Here is a 20,683-nt window from a genome sequence, read left to right as displayed (position 1 = left end):
TTAATGTCACAAGAACAATTAACTATTTTTTTATTTTAACAGGAAATGGCCTATGATCTGGATTCCATGCAAAACTATTTTACAAGGTGCTGATTGAAGTCCTATAATGTGATTCGAGGAAAAACTAAAAGGTATTAGCCAATTCGGCAAATGTAAAATAGTTACATATTGCCATGAGATTGTGGAATGCCAGTGGAATGAGATTTTGGAATGCTCAGAATGAACTGTAAAAAAATCTAATCATTTCAAATACCTAATCAAAACTGCTTATGAATGTAACTGTTTTTTATCCTTATGTCAATCGGTCAAAAGTACAAACTTAGCAAAAATCTTATATATGAACGCTACTCCTGTCAGAAAATTTGAAGTAAACACATACATCTAACTGATGTCTGAGTGTCTCACTTTACTGATGTTTGCCATTCCAGCTGGAAAACATTAAATGAAGCAACAGTGCAATTTTTCACTCTGCTCTCTAGGGATTCTGGCCGCTTGGGGACAGAGTAATTCATAAATGAGACTCATGGGAACCTCTGAACTACAGTGTTTGGCCATGATGAAAAATCACTTTGAGCCAAATCACAGAGCTAATAAGATTCATCTGAGCTTTGCATAATTCTGGAACATATGGCGGAGTCCTGTTAAGCAAACTTGAAGGCAGTTTTTCAAAACCCAGAGACAAACAAATGACCTGCAATCCAATAAATATCAGCTACAGCTGGAAAATGGATGCATAAGAAACGAATATTGACAAATTAATTACACTGAAGCCATGCCATGTCTAATTGTGATGACTGATGCTGACTGAATAGATGGAGCCCTCTCCGATATCCATAAAATGTGCCCCCAAATGTGTTATTCTGTTTATGTGTTATTGAAAAAAGAGGAGCATTAAATTGTTGAATGTCTTTAAAATAGTTAGACAGACACCATACTGAATGACACATACTGAATGATAGCAAGCATTGAACACAAATGGTTTGTTTTGCTGTACAAAGCTGTTTCAATTAGAAAACATCTCAAGGGGCAAAGGATAAAATGTCCATTCACTTTACTGACAGCAACTCTTTCTTCTTCTTTGGAAGATTTTTTTCAAACAACCCACATTAAGACAGACATAATTTAATCAACTCCAGCACCACACTGCCTGCTGCCAGGAAATAATTGCTGATGTTATGCCAAACATCTCACAAACACACACACACACACAATTAAAAAAACACCTTTACCAGAAGTTACAGAAAAGAAAACAGCAGCACAGATTTGAAAAGGTGTAGCCTATTGTGGAAGTTCTATAGACCTTATGTTTCTTTGACCCATTTTCACCGCTGCGTTCGTGGTCTTCTTTCTTCCGTTTGCATTTCCACAGCATGAAGGTATGTCGTACGAATTTGTTATGACATCCGGTTCAAATATATATACCTTAACCTTTGTTTACCCTACAATAAGCAAATCCACTTCACCAACTAATTAGTTAGTCATACTGTCACGATCTGTGCTGGGAGGAACGAGGAGACGTGGAATACACAAAACAATCTTTAATAAAGTCCATACACAGGGTACATCCAACACTGGGAATTGCAAGAAACACACAAACTGAACAAGTAGACCCGCCAAACACAAACTGAATGGACTGGGGCTTATGAACACAGGACAATCAGGGCAGAACGAGACACGTTCTGCCCTGATTGTCCTGTGTTCATAAATTGGAATCAATTTAACACAATCAACGGGAGACAGAAACTGGGTCACGGAGCACATGGGAAGCAAAAACACAACAGTCCAGGGGCGTGACATTACTCCCCCCTCCCGGAAGGCGCATCCCGTGCTGTAACACTACCACCGGGGAGGGGAGAGCAGGCAGACAGAGACCAGGGCGGCGAGGAAGGAGCCAGGAAGGAGCCAGGGAGGAGACAAGAGGGACGCGGAACAGGAGGAGCCTGGCGGGACCCAGGCCCCAGCCATTACAGTTGCCCACGCTGATGCTGACGGAGGGAGGAGCCATGGAGGAGGAATGGCCGATTCCAGGGGGCCGACCAACAGTGGCGAAGCAGGTGGTGGAGGAGATCGAGGCAGAGACGGAGAGCCGAAGAGCAAGGGCGACGGGGAGGATCCGGAGGTCCTAGGCAACCGACGTGGAGGCGTGGATCCGGGAGGCCGTGGTGGAGCTGGAGCAACAGAGAACTAAGGAGAAGCCGAGGGGATGAAGGAGCCTGATGGAGCTAGAGGGACAAAGCGAAGCCGGAGGAGTGGAGTCCCAAGGTGCAGGATGGTCGACGCCAGACCAAGGCAGAGCCGGAGGGACGAGGGAGCCCGGTGGAGCTAGTGGACTGCCGAGCCACGGCAGAGAGGAGGGAGCCAGGGCCGAGGCGAGAGTCCGGGCCTTGGAGGCTGGAGTCAAGGGATGGACGCTGGAGGATGGCAGTCCCACGGAGCTCGCACCGTATAGATGGTGGGCTGAGGGCGAGCAGAGGGGCTGCCAGATGACAGCGGAGGAGGAGGCAGGAGCAGGTGGGAGGGCGGGCATTTGTGCTGCTCCTCTGGGCTTTCAATGCTGAACACAGGGACAGGAGCCCTCTCTGGGCTTAACTCAGGAGCATGAGCTCTCTCTGGGCTTAACTCAGGAGCATGAGCCCATTTTGGGCTGGTCACAGGAACATGAGCCCTCTCTGGGCTGGACGGGGGAACTGGAGTGATAGAGGGCTCCACAGCAGGAGGGAGAAAAGGAGCCAGATCAGCCTCCCAGTCGATGGACCTCGAGCGATCTCTCCCCCTGCTCCAGCAGGAGGAGGAGGTATTCCGGACGAAGGAGGGGATCCATGGACACAACGGAAACAAAAAACACTAAGAGAAAACGGGAAACAAAAATGGAAGGTAGACATATGGAGGTAACTGTTTCGGTCGGGTCTTCTGTCACAATCTGTGCTGGGAGGAACGAGGAGACGTGGAATACATGAAACAATCTTTAATAAAGTTCATACACAGGGTACATCCAACACTGGGAATCACAGGAAATACACGAACTGAACAAGTAGACCCGACAAACACAAACTGAATGAACTGGGGCTTATGAACACAGGACAATCAGGGAAGAACGAGACACACCTGGAATCAAATTAACACAATCAACGGGAGACAGAAATTGGGTCACGGAGCACATGGGGAGCAGAAACACAACAAAAACAGTCCAGGGGCGTGACACATACAATGCAATCTAAACAGAGTTAAAAGGACAAAATAAATAAACTAAAAAATTTAAAATATAATAGCCCTAGACATATAGTCCCAACTAGAAGCAAAAAGTCAACAAAAAATAACAGTCATACAATGAAAATTAAATTACATTCCTAGAACAATGAAATACTGAGAATAAATAAATAAACAAACAAACAAACAAACATGCATACGTAACTTCAAAATTAAAATCTTAACCCTACAGACATTGTTGTGGGGAATCAACCAAAGTTGTCTTAGCCTTGAAGAGGAGAAAGTATTTTTTCAAAAAATGACACGCTTCACCTTTAACAGCATTAAAAACAAGATCAAACTGAAACATTCTGTCTCTAACAGCGTACTAACCAACAAAACAGACCAGCTGTATAGTCATAATGACCTGCTCTTGATGCGAGTTCAACACATTGGTGCCAGACATATGGTGAACTCCATATGCTCAGCTTCCGTGACATTATCCAACCCGAAAATACTATTCCAGGACAGCCTACAAACTGTAACCCCCCGTGTGCAACTTCGTGACACCAGCAAATGTAGCGTAACACAATTTCTCCTCTAAATTACATTCTTTGAATATTGAATTCTATCATTTTTTCATATTTTTAATCCCTGCTGTTGATATCGAGTTGCACTTTGTTGCTATGGCATTCTTTTATACTGCTCCCGCAGAAGCTGTCACTGGCCGAATGGGAAGGATGTCATAACACGAGGAGGTGGAGAAAAGGCACCTACAGACCTTTCATTATCCATCCACAGAGCAGCTCTAGTCCAGAGTCATGACAGTGTCGGCAGTGCCGCCTCTGTGTGCTCCCGTAGCTCCCGTCAGAAAGTCTTACCGCCCTCCTTCACTTTTCAAACAGCCCACAGGTCCTCAGCTTCACAAAGGACCCCATGGAAGGAGCACGACAGCCCCCGCAAACCCTCATTCCCTCATTCAAGCTACAGACAGGAAAACATCTCAGAGTTGGTGTTCAGCATGCCACCGACTGAATCATACATGTCAAATATGACTATGAGTAAACAAAGATGACACATTTATGAGCTAATGTGACTTAAAGTCTCTGAAACAGTTTGTTTTTGTATCAGATTTACACATGATAAAATGAAATGAAAAACATGATGAAACACACCAACGATATTGTACAAAAAAATATAAAATCTCAATAAATATATATAATATGTATCTGTGTGTGTGTGTGTGTGTGTGTGTGTGTATATATATATATATATATATATATATATATATATATATATAAGCAAACACTTGGAATAATTAAGTTCTTTTTACATATTTTAAAAGAAGTCTCTTATGGCCAATGTTGCATAAATTTGATTAAAAATACAGTAAAAACAATAATATTGTGAAATATTATTATAATTTAAAATAATTGTTTTCTATTGTACTATATTTTAGAATATCATTTATTCTTGCGATAGCAATGCAAAATTCAACAACTCCCGTTTTTATTGTCACGTGATCATTTAAAAATCAATTCTGCTGATTTGCTGCAATTATTATTGGTGTTCAATTATTAATGCTAGTTCTTATTATGATCAATGTTGAAAACATTCTTACTGTGACTTTTAATCAATTTAATATGTCCTTGTTCAGTAAAAGTATTAATGTTGTTTTGTTTTTTATCCCAAACGTTTGAATGACAGTGTATCATGGTTTCCGCATTCAATGTATGTATATTATACTTTCTAATATACATTTTATATCATATTTTATATATTTTAATTCTACTTTCTTTTATTTATTTAATAGTGAAAGATTATATCAGGGCTTGATTTTATACATTGATTGGAAGGCAAAAAGTGGGCGTTACCTATCAGTTCAGAGCCAGAGCAAATGCAAATTTGCTAAAATAATAGCCTATCTAAACATTATCCATATTAAAGTCTCTGCATATTAAGCTGAAAAGAAATTCTCATGAGAATTTTATCATTGAAAAATATGACCCACTTCACCTTTAAGTAAATGTAATTAAATTTACCCAGTGTTTGCTTATATAATTATATTTCAACACTATAATGTAGAGTGTGACCCAGTCCTCATTAGACAATTAAATGATTTAGAGAAGTCATCCCCGAACACAAGCAAGCGTTGTACTGTGTGACAGGGTTCTACAGTTTGCCTTTACTGCATGTGGTAATGGGAGGAAGCTAATTCCCACAATTCATTTTGAAAGATGTCACTGCACGCAAATTGTCTGACTAATCACTGCAATTTAAGCACCAACCACTGATTACAAATATAAATGGGCTTTAGATGTTTTCTAATAAAGTCACATTTGCACATTTGTTGATGGACTTCAAGAGTGGACTGGTATTGCAATACAATGTGCTCTTAGGAGTGTTTATATAGTATATAATATATATATATATAAACATAAATCATAATAATCATATACATTTAGTGGCAATGTTATTGTGTTGCCACTGAGGAAAACTAATTTAATTTGCTGATGAATAATTACATCTTATATAACATCTGTTCCTTCTCAAGTAAAAGAGCACAGTCAGATATAGTAGATATAGCATAGCAAATATCATAAATAATAACAACAAAAATACTAATACTTACAATTAATTACAATAATAAAAAAATCATATATAGTGTAGTATTATAACTACTAAGACAACTTATAAATAATGAAATATGATTTTATTATATATAATAATTAAAATAATTTAATAATAATAATAATAATAATATATAAGAAAAATGAAAAATATAATAATTTAAAGACCAGTTCTGCGTAATAGTTAAATCATCTATATATCATATAAGATATTAAAAATAAAATTAAATTAAAATTAAACAATATTTGACAATATCTTAGGTATAGATTGTATCATGGTCATAAATGGAGTACATGTATATGCATTGAATGAGAAAGCAAAAAAGCAAAAGCTTTGATGAATATAAAGTGCTTCCATCAACATAACAGAGAATGTTTGGGGATGAATCATTTACAGATGTCAGACAATACTGTCTAAGAAAAATGACTCACATTTAATTGGCATCTGGATTTATTACAATGAGGAGACACTAAGCCTTACTCACAAAGATATTAGACATAGAATGCTTTATTAAGGATCTTTCACGCAAACAGAAATCCCACTCAATCATGATCAGTCTAGGAGTAACTGTCAGGACGTGCTCAGAGTATCTGCCTGAAGCGGATAGCACAAAGTCAGCTGGAGTCATGGTTTTCTTCTCATGGTAATGAGATGCATTGGTTTTACTGAAGTTTAGGATATGAAATATTACCATCAGAAACAAATCTGCATTTTGAATAAATAACATCTAACTGGAGGTGTTTGCAGTCATATTCTTTGACAGATATACTCTCCCTCTGAGCAAACTTGTCAATCACACCTTTCGGAAAACTGCCAAGGCCTCAATCAGAAAAAAAAAAGGTGACTTAAAAAATGATCACTGTTTGAAAATGCAAAGAGGAACCGCAATAACCATTCTCAAGCCAACTCCAGCCATTTGATCCAAAACCTACTGAACAGTGAACATGTGCTGTAAAACAGCTCCTCATGAATAGAGCCATAACAAAGCAAAGGCTGGAAATGCAGCTCAAATCGATGACACAAAGTACAGTTACATAATTAATGAGCTTCCTGCACGGCTTTGTTCACGTTAACATTTGAAGCAGGGGACAAAGTGGTTGCTGTCTCAGGAGAATGTACCTGTCAATAATCTGAGAGGAAAAGATACAATTCTAAATATAATTTCCTCATATGTATCTCTGACAAATAACACTTTCCAAATAGATCAATGGATTTCTGCTCAGATAACATTTTAATATTATTTGATGGATTAGATTTTTACATTTTTTGGACCTCATGCAAAAGAATAGTTGCCTGCAGTACATGTGGTTGCCAAAGGGTTCTGAGTGCTTTTTAACAACATGCTATCTTCATATCATATTAAATTATATACATGATACAGTACGATATACGATATGGTATGATATAATATATGAAGATATTTTACACTATCTTTATTTTTCATTAATATATATTTTATACATTATATTTTTATGTTATGTTATACTTTATTTTATATTTGTAGTTTATATTATATGTTTAGATTTCTATATTATATTTATATTATTTTTGTATTATTTTACACTACATATATTATATTATAATTTTGTAAAATTTATTTTGAATTTGTATTTTATTTAGATTTTTATTTTATTTTAATTTATATCACTTTACACATTATATTATATTATATTATTTTACACTATATTTTATATTATTATATATTTCACTTTTTTATTAATATTTATTTATTTTTTATTTATTTTATGTATTATTTTATATTGTATACTATCATATATTGTATTATCTTATCTTATATTACATTTTGTTTTATGTTATTTTATATATTATATTGTAATAATTATATTATAATTATATTATGTTTTACACTATATTGAATTTTATATTATTAAACCGTTTACTTTTTATTAATATTTATTTTTATTTTATTTTATCTATTATTTTATTTTATATTGTTTACCATTTATTATCTTATATTACATTTTTATTTTATTTTATTTTATAGTATATCACTTTACACATCACATTATATTATATTCTTTTACACTATATTTTATATTATTATATATTTCACTTTTTTATTAATATTTATTTTATGTATTATTTTATTTTATATTGTTTACCATCATATATTGTATTATCGTATATTATAATACATTTTGTTTTATATCATTTTATATATTAAATTGTAATAATTATATTATATTTTTTTATATTATACATTTATATGATATTTTACACTATATTGTATTTTATATTATAAAAAGTTTTACTTTTTATTAATATTTATTTTTATTTATTTTATGTATCATTTTATTTTATATTGTTTACCATTTATTATCTTATATTATATTTTGGATATTATTTTATATATTATATTATTTTATATGCAGCGCAATTACAAATATGAAAAAAAATTAAAATATGAACAAAACTACACACACATTATCAATATTTTTGTCTCTGGCATAACACTAAATTATCGTAATTTATTCTAAATATTTTAAATATTGTTATTTAATATTCCTCCTAATGCAAAATGTAGTCTTCCTTCTGCCAGAAGGTTCAATTCAATGCACTGAATGAGACAGATCTGTAGAGCTTTTCTTGCTGAGGTAAGCATAAGTTGCTCTGACATGGGCAGAGTAAATTCAAACCTTTCCATCGTGGATAAAATAATTTCCTGTCACTCAACATTTAGATGATGAACCATCATTTTAAAGGCGCTCAAGGTCATTTTTTCCTCATTAGAAATGTTTTACAATACATACGTTTTGTAAATATGCTTGAAAGCATATCACCGACCTATAAAACTTGTATTTCAAATCATGCGAAGTTGAGATCACATGTCTAGCTAAATATTATTCACTTAATCACAGTAATCGCCCTGTTATTGATCACTTTAACCCGTGAAATAAATTATTCATGGCTAAGAACATCAAGTTAAAACACTTAGAAAAGCAAAAACTAAATATTGAAAATTTTTCATTAATTGAATACAGTGTGCATGTTCAATAATGTCTGCACACTAATTGCACACTGAATTTCATCAGTGCAGCAGTTATGTAAAAAACTAATTACATGAATGGTGCAGAACATTAGTTTTCAGATGTGAAGGGGGAAATCATGCAAAAGACACTAATAACTCTGGGTGTTCCTTATCTGCTAGAAACAGAGCTGTATTCACAGTCCCACTCACTCCATAAAGACAATGATCACTAGATTAATAGAATTTGCACACTGAAATTTTCTATAATATCTTATATCTTGTGTTTGGCATCATAGCAATCATACAACTGTTGTTGCTTTGTCTACTGCTTTTTATTCGCAAACACAAATGCAGAATCAACTATAACATTTTGTCACGGTGACATTTCTGACATGCCAGCACTTCTCTGGCCGTTTATCGTCATCGCTCTACGCACGCAGGTTGCTCAGAATATATGCAAATGAGCTGGAGACTACAAAGAGAGGGAGTGATTTGATTATGTTTCAGTTAAAGATGCATCATATGAGTCATCTGCAACCATAGAGGAGAAACGCTGCTCCTTCACACTCCCTTACACTCTAACAACCTTCTAGAATAGGCTCTTACATAAACATTTCAGAAATAAGCGCCATTCGCTATTATGCTTATCAGTGCAGCATGAATTACTGTGCAAACACTGAACAGGAGCAATGGTGAGATTGTGTTCCTGGCAAGGAGTACAGGCGAGAGTAATCCGTATTTGAAAGAGACGTGAAAATCATATTTATATGACTGGGGAACAGTTATATTTCACCCCAAATTCAAAGAAAAATGAAGAAAATATAACCTGTTTTAGGACCTTTTTTGCATTGTTGACGTTATTTTCACAACATTTAAGCACCATTGTCATTATAGTGCAAAAATAATACTATTTTATTTCAAATATATTTATATCAACTTTATTGTGCTTTTAAGAACAAGTTGTTATGCTGCTGTTATCATATTATTTGATAACATATATAGTACTTTTACTGCACTTATTCTTCCTGTTATTTACCCATAGAGGCTCTGAAGTCTCACACATTCATAATAAAAAGATTATTGCTATGTTGAAATATATGGATATCACGGAAATATTTGAAGAGTTCAGATGCAAAAGCCTCTAAGCCGTCTGAAATTTTCATCTAAAATGAGCCTTTTTCTCACGCTCCTGTGATTAGGTTCAGTAATTTCACTTTAATGGCAATTAATAGGTCCTTTTATATGCAATTAAAGTGAAATAACTGAACATAAACATAGAAGCCTGATAAAAATGCTCATTTTAGAAATTTCAGATGGCACTAAGAGGCTTTTGCATCTGAACTCTTCATTTGTCACACTAACTTTAATTTATTAATTAAATTTGTCTTACAGTAATATTTAGGCCTTAATTTTGCTTAATTATGGCATGAAAACAATGCAACAACTCACAAACACTGTACCATCTTAGTCACATGACAACAAAATGGCTTCTTTTATATTGGTTTGCTAACACTTTTTAAGTTTTTTTAAATATGTAAAATATAATAAAATAAAATATATATTTTTAAATCTTCACTTCTTATTTTTCAATAAATATTTTTTAATATATATATAAAAAAAAAAACATTTAGCCAATCTACCATTCATTTTTTACGCTTTTTAATAAGGCTTTTTAAATATAAATATAGGCTAGCCTGTAACAACCTCTGAACAGTTACAACCTAGACTTTTTATTGTTTTAACACCCACAAATAATGTTAAAAATGCCATTTTGTATTTTGAATAACACAAAGATCCGGACAGTGTTCGTCACGTCATTGACTCTTTATGCAGATATTTTTGTAAGATGGATAACGAGTCTCATTAGGGTTTCTCACAGATTACAAACGTCCAGAGCTCTTGCCTTCTTCTTCACAGGGAATTCACATCACTTCAAGGCATCTGTCAAGTTCAATTGCGCGACTGAACAACACAAATATCGAACTCAGATATCAAAACCTTTAAGAAGAAGTTCAAAACGACAGGCTGAAATTAAGTTATTTGAAAAATCCCTAAGTTACTTGATTAATCAGTGAGCCACTGAAAAGCACTGCAGTAGTAACTGGTGTAACGGAGCGAAGCAGATGGAGGGAGACGGACAGCTCCTCTGAAAGTATGAATGAAAACCGAGGCGAATCAATGCGAGCAGCACCTCTGCTGAAAAAGCACGTGTTTAAATGTACTTTGACGGGTGCATGAGTTGAAACAAGCTTAGATACAGTTCAGAAACAGTATAGTGGTCGCGTGCACGGATTTGTATTCTCTCGCACGTGCACGCACTCCTTTGCTGCGGCTCTAGTTCATTCACACAGATGTGTAAAATACAGCATCAAACCCGTTTTATCGTCAGTCCGCATTTAGTCTTTGCTCATGCAAAACATAAAACATGCTGTTTAGCTTTGTTTACCAGCTCCGTTGTCATGTTTTGCTGTGTGGTGGCAATCATGTTTGCAGGATTCAGCACAGATTCAGCTCCTAATGCAGTTCACTGCTCTTCCAGCACTTCAAAGCCTTGTTTGAGTTCGTGCTGCAAGTTGCTCTACACACCCCACTGGCGGATCCCTTTAATAGGATGGTGTAAAGTTGGCCATCCCTCTCTCTCTCTCTCTCTCTCTCTCTCTCTCTCTCTCTCTCTCTCTCTCTCTCTCTCTCTCTCTTCTCCCACAGTTACAGTGTCAGAGCCTATTGACCAACTGGATATTAATCTTCTGGTTTCTCCCCCTTTTTCTAATTTGTCTGAGGCAACAGTCACACTGTACCCTTGATTAACAGTGAGCTGAGATAGATAGATAGATAGATAGATAGATAGATAGATAGATAGATAGATAGATAGATAGATAGATAGATAGATAGATAGATAGATAGATAGATAGATAGCATAAATAATAAATTTTGCAGAAAGGAAATATTCATTTATTTATTTACCTAATTAATTTATTAAATTGCCAGCATAAAAAGCAGCCCGTAGGACAAGGTTTCTGAAGATGCCACAGACCCCTAATCCTAAAATTGAAAAGGCATTGTGTATATAAAGAGCCACTTTATACTGTGAAAATGACTATATGGGTAAAATGTTATTTGGAAACTAACAGTACAGTATTGCATTTCTCTTTCTAAAACACTGTTGGCTGCTGTTAGAAGCATTGTTTATATGGATATAAAAATAAATATTTATTTATTTAAAAAATAAATGACTTATTTTAATATTTTTGTTTATTTTAGTCAAATTAATTAATTTAATTAAATCTTATTTGTATTATCTATTCATTATCTATATTATTACAATGCTGTTCTCTGATTTTTTTTTCATGGACCTCTCTCATGCCTTAAAAAACGGCTCAGTGGAGATTAATTTTACTTTTTAAGAAACTACATTACGCCCAGTTTCACATTTTTATACACTATTTAGTACACAATTATGCACATATTTTGAAATTGTTGAGTGCACGCAGACCCCACAGAGACAACAAGCAGTACAGCAGACGCACCGCCCGTACGTACTGCGTCGACGCGCATACGTCAACACGCCCGGCCGGCGTTGATTGGCTGGCGGGTAAATTTGAAACGTAACTCTATGCTAACGTTATCTGGGTAAACCTGGTTGAACAAACCGGTGCGGTGCTGTTGTCCCTGGGGAAAAATCTCTTTTCAAGTTATAATTTTGAATCATATCGTTTCAAACACAAGGCTGGGCGTTTACACGAATCCGTAAGTTAAAATATCTGGTGACATGCTTTAAATGTATTAGTGTTTGTTCTTAATGGCGAGTCGTTTGTAAGACCCATGCTATTGTTTTACTGTAACGTTATTTCTATTGTTCATCATTGATCATATCGTGATTTAAATGCTGGAGACCTTATGTTATCTACAATTTTAACCTCATAATCCCAGCAAAAAACGAGTTTGATACTGTATTTATTAGCATTATTGTGGTTTAGCATTATTGTTTGTTTAGTACACTTAAGTTATTAATATTTAACAGTCACTTTATTATGCATTTTTACTTTAAGATTTTTTTGTAGTACTACTGCTGCTACTACTATTATTATTATGTTTTATACATACATACATATATATACATATTCATATTTATTATTTGCCCCCGCCAGTAAACAGTATAAGTTACCATCTTCAAATAATATACCGATATCACTAGAAGTAAAATAAATCTACCTTATATGAAATGGTATAACTTAAGTTACACACTTTTTCTGCAATCCAGGAGGACATGGAGACTGCTGTGATCAATCTTCACAGCATTTTTGAAAGCCTGCGGACACAAGCTGATGTTCTCAATGAAAGCATTGAGCCTCGTAAGTACTTGTTGTGGTTTGAAAATTTTGAAATAAAACACAGACACTAAATATTCACTGCCATTCTTTATGTCTTTGTCAGAGTTCATTCAGATGGTGTTGAACTTTGAGGACAGCCGTCGTAAATGGCTGAGACTCGAGCAGGAGCTGAATGCGTGTAAGGAGGTGGTCACCAAGGCTGAGACGGAGCGAGGAGCTCTGGAGGTCAAGCTCAAACATGCCCGCAACCAAGTAGATGTGGAGATCCGTCGGAGACAGAAAGCTGAGGCTGACTGTGCAAAACTGGTTTGTAGGCTTGTTTTTGCATGTTCTTGTGCTTTAGACCTGTTTTCTGAATTTAGGTTAAACCCAGACGTTTTCTTGTACTGCAGGACCGTCAGATCCAACTCATCCGGGAGCTGCTGGTGTCTGAAGGCTCCAGTAACACCATCCAGTTAAATGAGGAGCAACGCTCAGCTCTGGCCTTTCTGAACGCCCGTTCCCAGAATCCTGCAAACCTCAACACTAGCCGACGGTAAGAGAATGAACATGAAACCACATTATAAACCTATTTTACGTCTGTAATATGATGGATTTCTGAGAAAACCTGGTAATTCTTTAAGAAATCTCTCAGGATTTGATTGGAATCATAAAACATTAGACCAGGGTTTTTCAATCTTTTAGATGCCACGGACGACCCAAATATGAACATCTTTTGTAAGGGGACCCCATTGTAAAATTTAAAGGGGTCATATGATGCGATTTCACGTTTTCCTTTCTCTTTGGATTGTTGCAAGCTGATTGTGCATAGATGAGATCCCTAAAGTTGCAAAGACTAAAGTCTCAAACCCAAACAGATATTCTTTATAAAGTTAAGACTCGTCCACGCCCCCCTAAAACGGCTCATTCAAACACGCCCCCACATGTCAATGTCACGATGTGGAAATATGCCGCCCAAATGTTCACGCAAAGAAAGAAGGCGTGGTTTCAGTAATGGGAGACGCTGTGTGTTTCTATGCGAAAGCGAAAGCACTTTATTTGGCCTTCCGAAAGTAGATGCAATTAGGAATCATTGGTTAAGATTTGTCCGTTTCCGACTTTGCTATGACAATCTGGCGCTTCTGAATCAGTGACTGTAAGTATGTTTTGTTATTAGTTCAAGTATTTGCTATTCACTGTTCAAATGTGGAGTTTTGCACATAATGTATTGTGTGTGTGAGGGGAACAGGGCCACATCACAGCAGAGTGTACAACCTGTCAGAAATCGTCCTAACCGCAGCTTGTGTGCAAATACATACGAGCATCATTACTGTGTCTGTCACGCGACTCCGTTCCCCTTTCGGGCTTGAACTGATGGTAAAACTTGAAAGCCGAAGCTCACGATTATGGTAAGGGGCGTTACATTTCTGACGCGTGCTTGTGGTGTTCGGCCAATCACAATGCACTGGGTCAGTTGGCCAATCAGAGCAGACAGCACTTGTTGGAAGGAGAGGCTTTGTAGAAACCGACGAGGAACTACAATAATGTATAGTATTTGAAAAATAATGTGTTTTTCGAACATTAAAGCATGTCAACATATTCTGTTCCACCAAATACACAAAATAATGATCTTTAAAATGGCATCATATGAGATAATTACATGAATGTCATAAGACAAAAGAGCTGGTTTTCACGATTGAATTGTCTTACCTTCATTTTGTTTTTTCCACACACTCAACTAGACTGACCACCATTGATGAATCAGCCTCTATCTTGTCAGACATCAGTTATGATAAAACTGATGATTCTTTGGTATGTCTTTTCCTTGAATATTAAAAACAATATTCTTATTTGTATTCCCGTCTCAAACCCGACGGAGAAAGTGAAACACAAAAAATAAAATTGAATTCAACATTTTAATTTTGTTAGATTCTCATCTTTTATTGATTGAGTTTTGTTGTTGCAGTAATTTATTTTTAAATTAACTTTTCTTTGAAAAAAGGACTGGGACTCTTCTGCAATAAGGACTGTTCATCTCAAGAAACGGCAAAAGAGAGTAAGCTTCCCAACAAAGCCCTTTTTAATCCAATTCCCTCCAAATTTCAATCAATATCTGATAATTTAATCTGTCTCAATGCAGCGCTCCTCCCGAAACCACACAGAAGGCCCCCCTGCTGCTGCCAAGAGGTCCCGTTCCACCGGCCGTACCTCTGAGAAAGTAAGAGCGGGTTACATAAGCACAAGAATGACTCTTCAGTTTAAAGGCTCCCTGCAGGGCTTTGCTTTAGTCATTACAAGTAAAATGTTTCCAGTCCTTACAACCCATAGCAGTGTGAATATTGGAAGGTTTTGTCTTCTCTTGACATTGTGAGAGCCAACAAGCTATTCCCTGGTTGATTTTAATGTCTGTATGCTGTTAATGTCCTGTTAATACCACCATATTTTAGTTGAATGTGTAATCAGCTAGAAATTGTTTGACAATTCGAATCACGTTTTCTCAGGGTAATGAGTCTCTGGTGGCTAAGACCACCGTGACGGTGCCCGCTGATGGCGGACCCATTGAAGCTGTCACCACAGTGGAGGCTGTTCCTTACTGGACCCGGAGCCGCCGAAAAACTGGTAAACCCACTTTACTAAATTTATTATTGTCATTCGAGAGGGGGCACAGTGCAGAGCGAGAGAATATTTGCATGAGTCATTGATTATGAGATTTTCTTATTGACTGAATAATAATGTGCAGGCTGCTGTATTACCAACAAGCTCCGCAGTGAGTCATGATATGTGGTTGCAGTATCATAAATATGCGTTGTTTTATCAAACAGGATCAAAGATGAATATTTTTAATAATTTAAACGTGGTTTGCAGGGCTCGGGGGTGTTTTAAATTGACCCCTTGTTGAGACTCCAGCCTGGTACTCTTTATATATATTTTTTTTATGAGAGGGCTGTTTTGTATGGTATGTTTTTCCTGATCATTTCTCACACCCTGAGCCTTTTGCATTTCTGTTTAAGTATTCTGCAGTAGTGAGCAGTGCTTCTCTCTGCTTTGTTCTTCAGCTGCTGTGGAGTGGGACACTGCTGACACCGACTCTGTTCAGTCTATGGATGTGTTCAAGCAGCCCAGTCAGCCCAATGGAGAGATCAAGGCAGAGCCCAGCACTCCCCAGGGCAACGGAGGTGTCCGTCTGCATGAGTTTGTCTCCAAAACGGTATGATGTGCTGCTGCATACTAATCTTTTGTAGTTTTAAACACTTATTAAAAAGATAATTTACGAATATTCACAAATTATTTAATTTATTTGCCTGCATCTGCAACCGACATTAGTGAACTGTTAAATAATTTAATCTCTTAAATCTAAAATCTCTTCTTTAAAGTCACAAAAAGGAAGTAGTGACAGATCTTTCTTCAGTGTTGTGATGTACACACCAAGTAAAGTTTTCAAAGCAATACAACTATATCACACCAATTATAGTCAATGTAATTATCTGTTTTTAGCCCTCACAGCTCATATCTGCCTGGCTCTTGTGATTTTTATTTTTTTTCTTAGGTGATCAAGCCAGAGTCTTGTGTACCATGTGGTAAGAGGATCAAATTTGGGAAGATCTCTCTAAAGTGCCGGGACTGCCGTGTGGTGGCCCACCCCGAGTGTCGTGAGCGCTGCCCTCTGCCCTGCATTACAACCGTGACTGGGACTCCAGTGAAATTCGAGGAGGTGACAAATCTTTATCATCCAGCTTGAGTATAAGCATACCTTAAAGCATACCTTATTCACTGATTGCTTCTGGTGTGGGGTTTTTTTTCTTCTTCTTTTTTTCGATAGGGCATCCTAGCAAATTATGTGTCCACCTCCTCTCCCATGATTCCTTCGCTAGTGGTGCATTGCGTTAATGAGATTGAGCAGAGAGGCCTGCATGAGGTAAGACAATAAAGATGCTGAAATCTTTAATACTAGACTAGACCAGTCCTGCATAAAACCTGCATATTGCTTTGATAGACTGGTCTGTACCGAGTGTCTGGCTCTGATCGAGTGGTCAAGGACCTGAAAGAGAAGTTCCTGCGTGGGAAGACCGTTCCCTTGCTCAGCAAGGTGGAAGATATCCATGCCATCACTGGTCTTCTCAAGGACTTCCTGAGGAACCTCAAAGAACCCCTGCTGACCTTCCGCCTCAACCGTGCCTTCATGGATGCTGCTGGTTAGTCTGTCTGAATGTACACCACTCTTCAAAAGTATGGGGTTGGTCAGATTTTTTCGAAGTCTTTTAGATTAGCCAATGCTGCATTTACAGTATTTGATCAAAACTACAGTAATATTGTGGAAAAGTATTACTGTTTAAACTAACTTTTTTTTATTTGAATGTTTTTAAATATAATTTATTCATGTGATGGCGAAGCTGAATGTTCAGCACCATTACTCCAGTCTTCAGTGTCACATGATCCTTCAGAAATCCTTCTAATATTAATGTTTAAAACAATTGTGCTGCTTAATTGTTTTTATTTTTTGGAAACCAAGATACATAGACATGGGATTCTTTGAACTGAAAGTTGAAAAGAACAGCATTTATTTGAAATAGACGTCTTGTAACATTATGAATGTAAATTTTTACACTTTTTTTTTTTTTCTCTCCTCATAGAGCTGTCCGATGATGATAACAGCATCGCCTTTATGTATCAGAACATCAGTGATCTTCCACAGCCCAACAGAGACACTCTAGCCTTCCTCGTCATCCATTTGCAGAGGTAAACAGCACACAATGTCTCTGATTCTACTGTCTGCTTTATTCCTGGTGCCACTTGCTAATACTAATTATGAAAACCAAATGTGTTTCTTACCAGATTACACTTACATCTGTGACAATAAAAGAATATTTCAGGTTTAAAGCATCTAGAGCAGTTTGTTAAAAACATCAGTGCCTTAAGGGGATGTTGTACTGGAGGGTGTAAATCTAAATGCATATTTTTAAGTATTACTTTAGCTTTAAGTATGATATTTATACTCTTGAAATGGTGTTACAGTTTTGTAGTTTTCATTTATTTGTGGTGCTGTAGACATCAGCATCTATTCAACTGTTAAAATGTATTTGACTGGCATTATTTCCTCGACAAACAAAACCTCAATAATAGTTGCACAATTCTTTTCAGATTTGTATGCCATCAATCTTGGATACACTTTTTCTTTCCTCCAAATGTTTTGTATTTTCTCCTTTTTAACAGCAATTATATGCAATATAACACGAGGATCTAATAAAGGAACTATGTTGCAGACATTTACCAATCAATAAAAGTGATTTGTATGGGTTGATGTAATCAGTCCATATACACTAAATTTACACACACACACACACACAAAAAGCTATGTTTGGATATTTCATTTTTGACACTTGTCTAGGGCGGCAGTTTTTAGGCTGTGAAATGTATTATTTCCATATAATGAGACTATTATATTTAAGTATTATTTCCATCATGTGCACAGGGTGGCCCAGAGCAAAGATACAAGGATGGACATAACCAATCTGGCTCGGGTATTTGGGCCCACAATTTTGGGTCATGCCGTGCCTGACCCAGATCCAATGACCATCCTGCAGGACACAAAACGACAGCCTAAAGTAAGCGATCTTAATTGGGGTCTGGGCTGTGCAAAAGTGCACCTTTTTAGTGTTTTGGCCCAGTTTTTCACCAAGCTTTTTTTCCCCCCTCTCTCCTTCACAGGTGGTTGAGCGTCTCTTGTGTCTGCCTGTGGAGTACTGGAGTCGGTTTATGATCAGCAACAACGACCAGGGTCGCAGTGATCACATGATCATTGAGAACTCCAATGTCCATGCAACTCCTGATCAGAAAAGTATAATTTTCATAGCCAAGCACTTAAAAAAAACTTTTGGTTGTTTCATAACATCACTTGATCTTGAATTCAGTGTGTGTGTTTTTTTTTGTTTGTTTTTTTTCTATAACATGCTTTTTTTTTTTTTTGTCCTGTAGCAAGTATGTTTGGGCCCATTACGACTCCTGACCAGCAGATGAGCAAGACCCCATCTTCCAGCTCTCTCTCCCAGCGCATGAAGAACGCAACTCTCAATGCAATCACTCCAAAGTATGTTTGAATCCTACCACGTTTTACCAGTGTTGTTTGAGTAGAAGTGAACTAACCATTATGAACATCCATCCTGTTTTCAGGTTTTCTAGCAGGAGCAGAGCTGCAGTCAGCGTCCCTCGCCAGGGGCACTTCTTCGCCTCTCCTCTCCTGAAGTAGCCCTGAAGCTCCTCAAGGCTGAGAGTTTTTCTTTTCTTTGGGAAACAGCTGCAATATTACATTATCCTACTTGCATATTATGTCTGGTTTGTCCATCAATTTGAACCATATTAACAGTACTCTTTTTATCTGTCGAGTTTTGTATTAACATTTGTATTTTAATGTACTGTTAACATTCTCACAACCAAAGCGATGGGCTGATATTAACACTTCCATCAGTCACTGAATCCTCTACTAACAACAGAATCTGCATCCGTTTGGGAGTTCTTTATTAAGAAACCTGAACTTAGTTGTAGCATCTAGAACAAAAAAGGTTATGCTGTATGCGATATTTGTATATAGTATAATCTGTGTGTTGCTTGTATATTGTGTGTTTTACATGGAACGACAAGCAAAATCTCAATCTCTTAGAGGGTTCAAGGCTGTAGTGACTATCAGGTTTTTCTATAGAGTGTAAGCTGTTTTTAAACACATTCAAGCTTAGATTTTACAGCCAGTAGGTTTAATACAGAATTTAAGATAATGCTGCTGATGCTAAACTTAAATTATACATTTGTTGTTTAAGATACACTATACGTCTAAGATTTGTGCATCAAGAGGTTCAAGATAAGAACATTTAGATAATTCTATGCAATTTGTATGCGAAAACCCTATTGGTTGTTTTGATTGGGCATTTTGTCTTTCAGCTTCATAATTGGTTTTGATCATAAATGAACATGGCCAGAATTCTTTTAGACTTTCACTATGGCATTGATTTATGTCTTTATGCAGTTTTGGCTCAATTTATTGAGTTCATACCGTATTTACAGTAGAAAAACAATTCTCTGGGAGAATTGACTGATTTTGAAGGATCTAGTGTACCTCGTTCAATTTATAAAAGATGATACTGGTTGGACACTCTTTACCGTATACAATTAGTCATTTTCCTTTCAGTGGTGCAACGTTTTCTGGACCAGTAGTTGTGCAGCACTGAACTGTCAAGCTTTCATTGTTTTAAAAGGGCAATTGTTTACTGTGTTGAACATTGAAGTTGATTTCAATTTGAGTGGTATGATATTTTGTAAGACTTGTGCTGTTTGTAAAATACATTCATTTATTGCAAGTCCTTTGTGTCTGTCTTTTAACACATTGCATTGGGGTTTAGAGTTATACTGAAGTGGCGAGACTTAAATGTTCACATTTAAAATACAATAGAAACTCACTGAGGCACAAAGAGTGCCAGAATATAAGACTGGGTAGTTGAATTAATGGAAAAAGACAAGTATTGATAGATTTCTTGAAGAAAGTCCTTGTATGTTACAACTGCAAAGTAACTAGGTGTAC

General features: G+C 36.5%; 2 protein-coding genes across 2 annotated transcripts in view; one reads left to right on the top strand and one right to left on the bottom strand.

Moving 5' to 3' along the window:
- LOC306860827 (inactive dipeptidyl peptidase 10-like) overlaps positions 1-11,291 on the bottom strand; it is a gene marked incomplete at both ends in the record, with an annotated part of 44,750 nt that extends 33,459 nt beyond the window's left edge. The window contains one exon of the mRNA XM_079402773.1: positions 11,253-11,291. Within this exon, the coding sequence (XP_079258899.1) occupies positions 11,253-11,291 (39 nt within the window). The remainder of the gene's footprint in view (positions 1-11,252) is intronic.
- A 1,134-nt stretch (positions 11,292-12,425) lies between these two features.
- Positions 12,426-20,465, top strand: LOC306860655 (rac GTPase-activating protein 1-like). Its single transcript, XM_079402464.1, has 17 exons — positions 12,426-12,553; positions 13,068-13,158; positions 13,241-13,443; positions 13,530-13,672; positions 14,859-14,928; positions 15,119-15,172; positions 15,257-15,334; positions 15,618-15,735; positions 16,173-16,324; positions 16,664-16,828; positions 16,937-17,032; positions 17,111-17,309; positions 17,748-17,853; positions 18,587-18,719; positions 18,823-18,952; positions 19,090-19,201; positions 19,285-20,465. Exons 2-17 carry the CDS (start codon positions 13,074-13,076, stop codon positions 19,358-19,360), a joined length of 1,920 nt encoding a protein of 639 aa, XP_079258590.1. The 5' UTR covers positions 12,426-12,553; positions 13,068-13,073; the 3' UTR covers positions 19,361-20,465.
- The last annotated feature ends 218 nt before the right edge of the window (positions 20,466-20,683 follow it).

Source organism: Barbus barbus (assembly GCF_936440315.1).
Source record: "Barbus barbus genome assembly, chromosome: 41".
NCBI classification, from domain to species: domain Eukaryota; kingdom Metazoa; phylum Chordata; class Actinopteri; order Cypriniformes; family Cyprinidae; genus Barbus; species Barbus barbus.
Note: the sequence above shows the minus strand (reverse complement) of the source record. Positions and strands in the feature narration are given on the sequence as shown.

Excerpts from the sequence above, each read along its gene's own strand:
- LOC306860655 (XM_079402464.1), top strand. The coding sequence starts at position 13,074 with ATGGAGACTGCTGTGATCAATCTTCACAGCATTTTTGAAAGCCTGCGG. Across the intron at positions 13,444-13,529 it reads AGGCTGACTGTGCAAAACTG|GACCGTCAGATCCAACTCAT; the intron begins GTTTGTAGGCTT and ends CTTGTACTGCAG. Across the intron at positions 16,829-16,936 it reads CTCCAGTGAAATTCGAGGAG|GGCATCCTAGCAAATTATGT; the intron begins GTGACAAATCTT and ends TTTTTTCGATAG.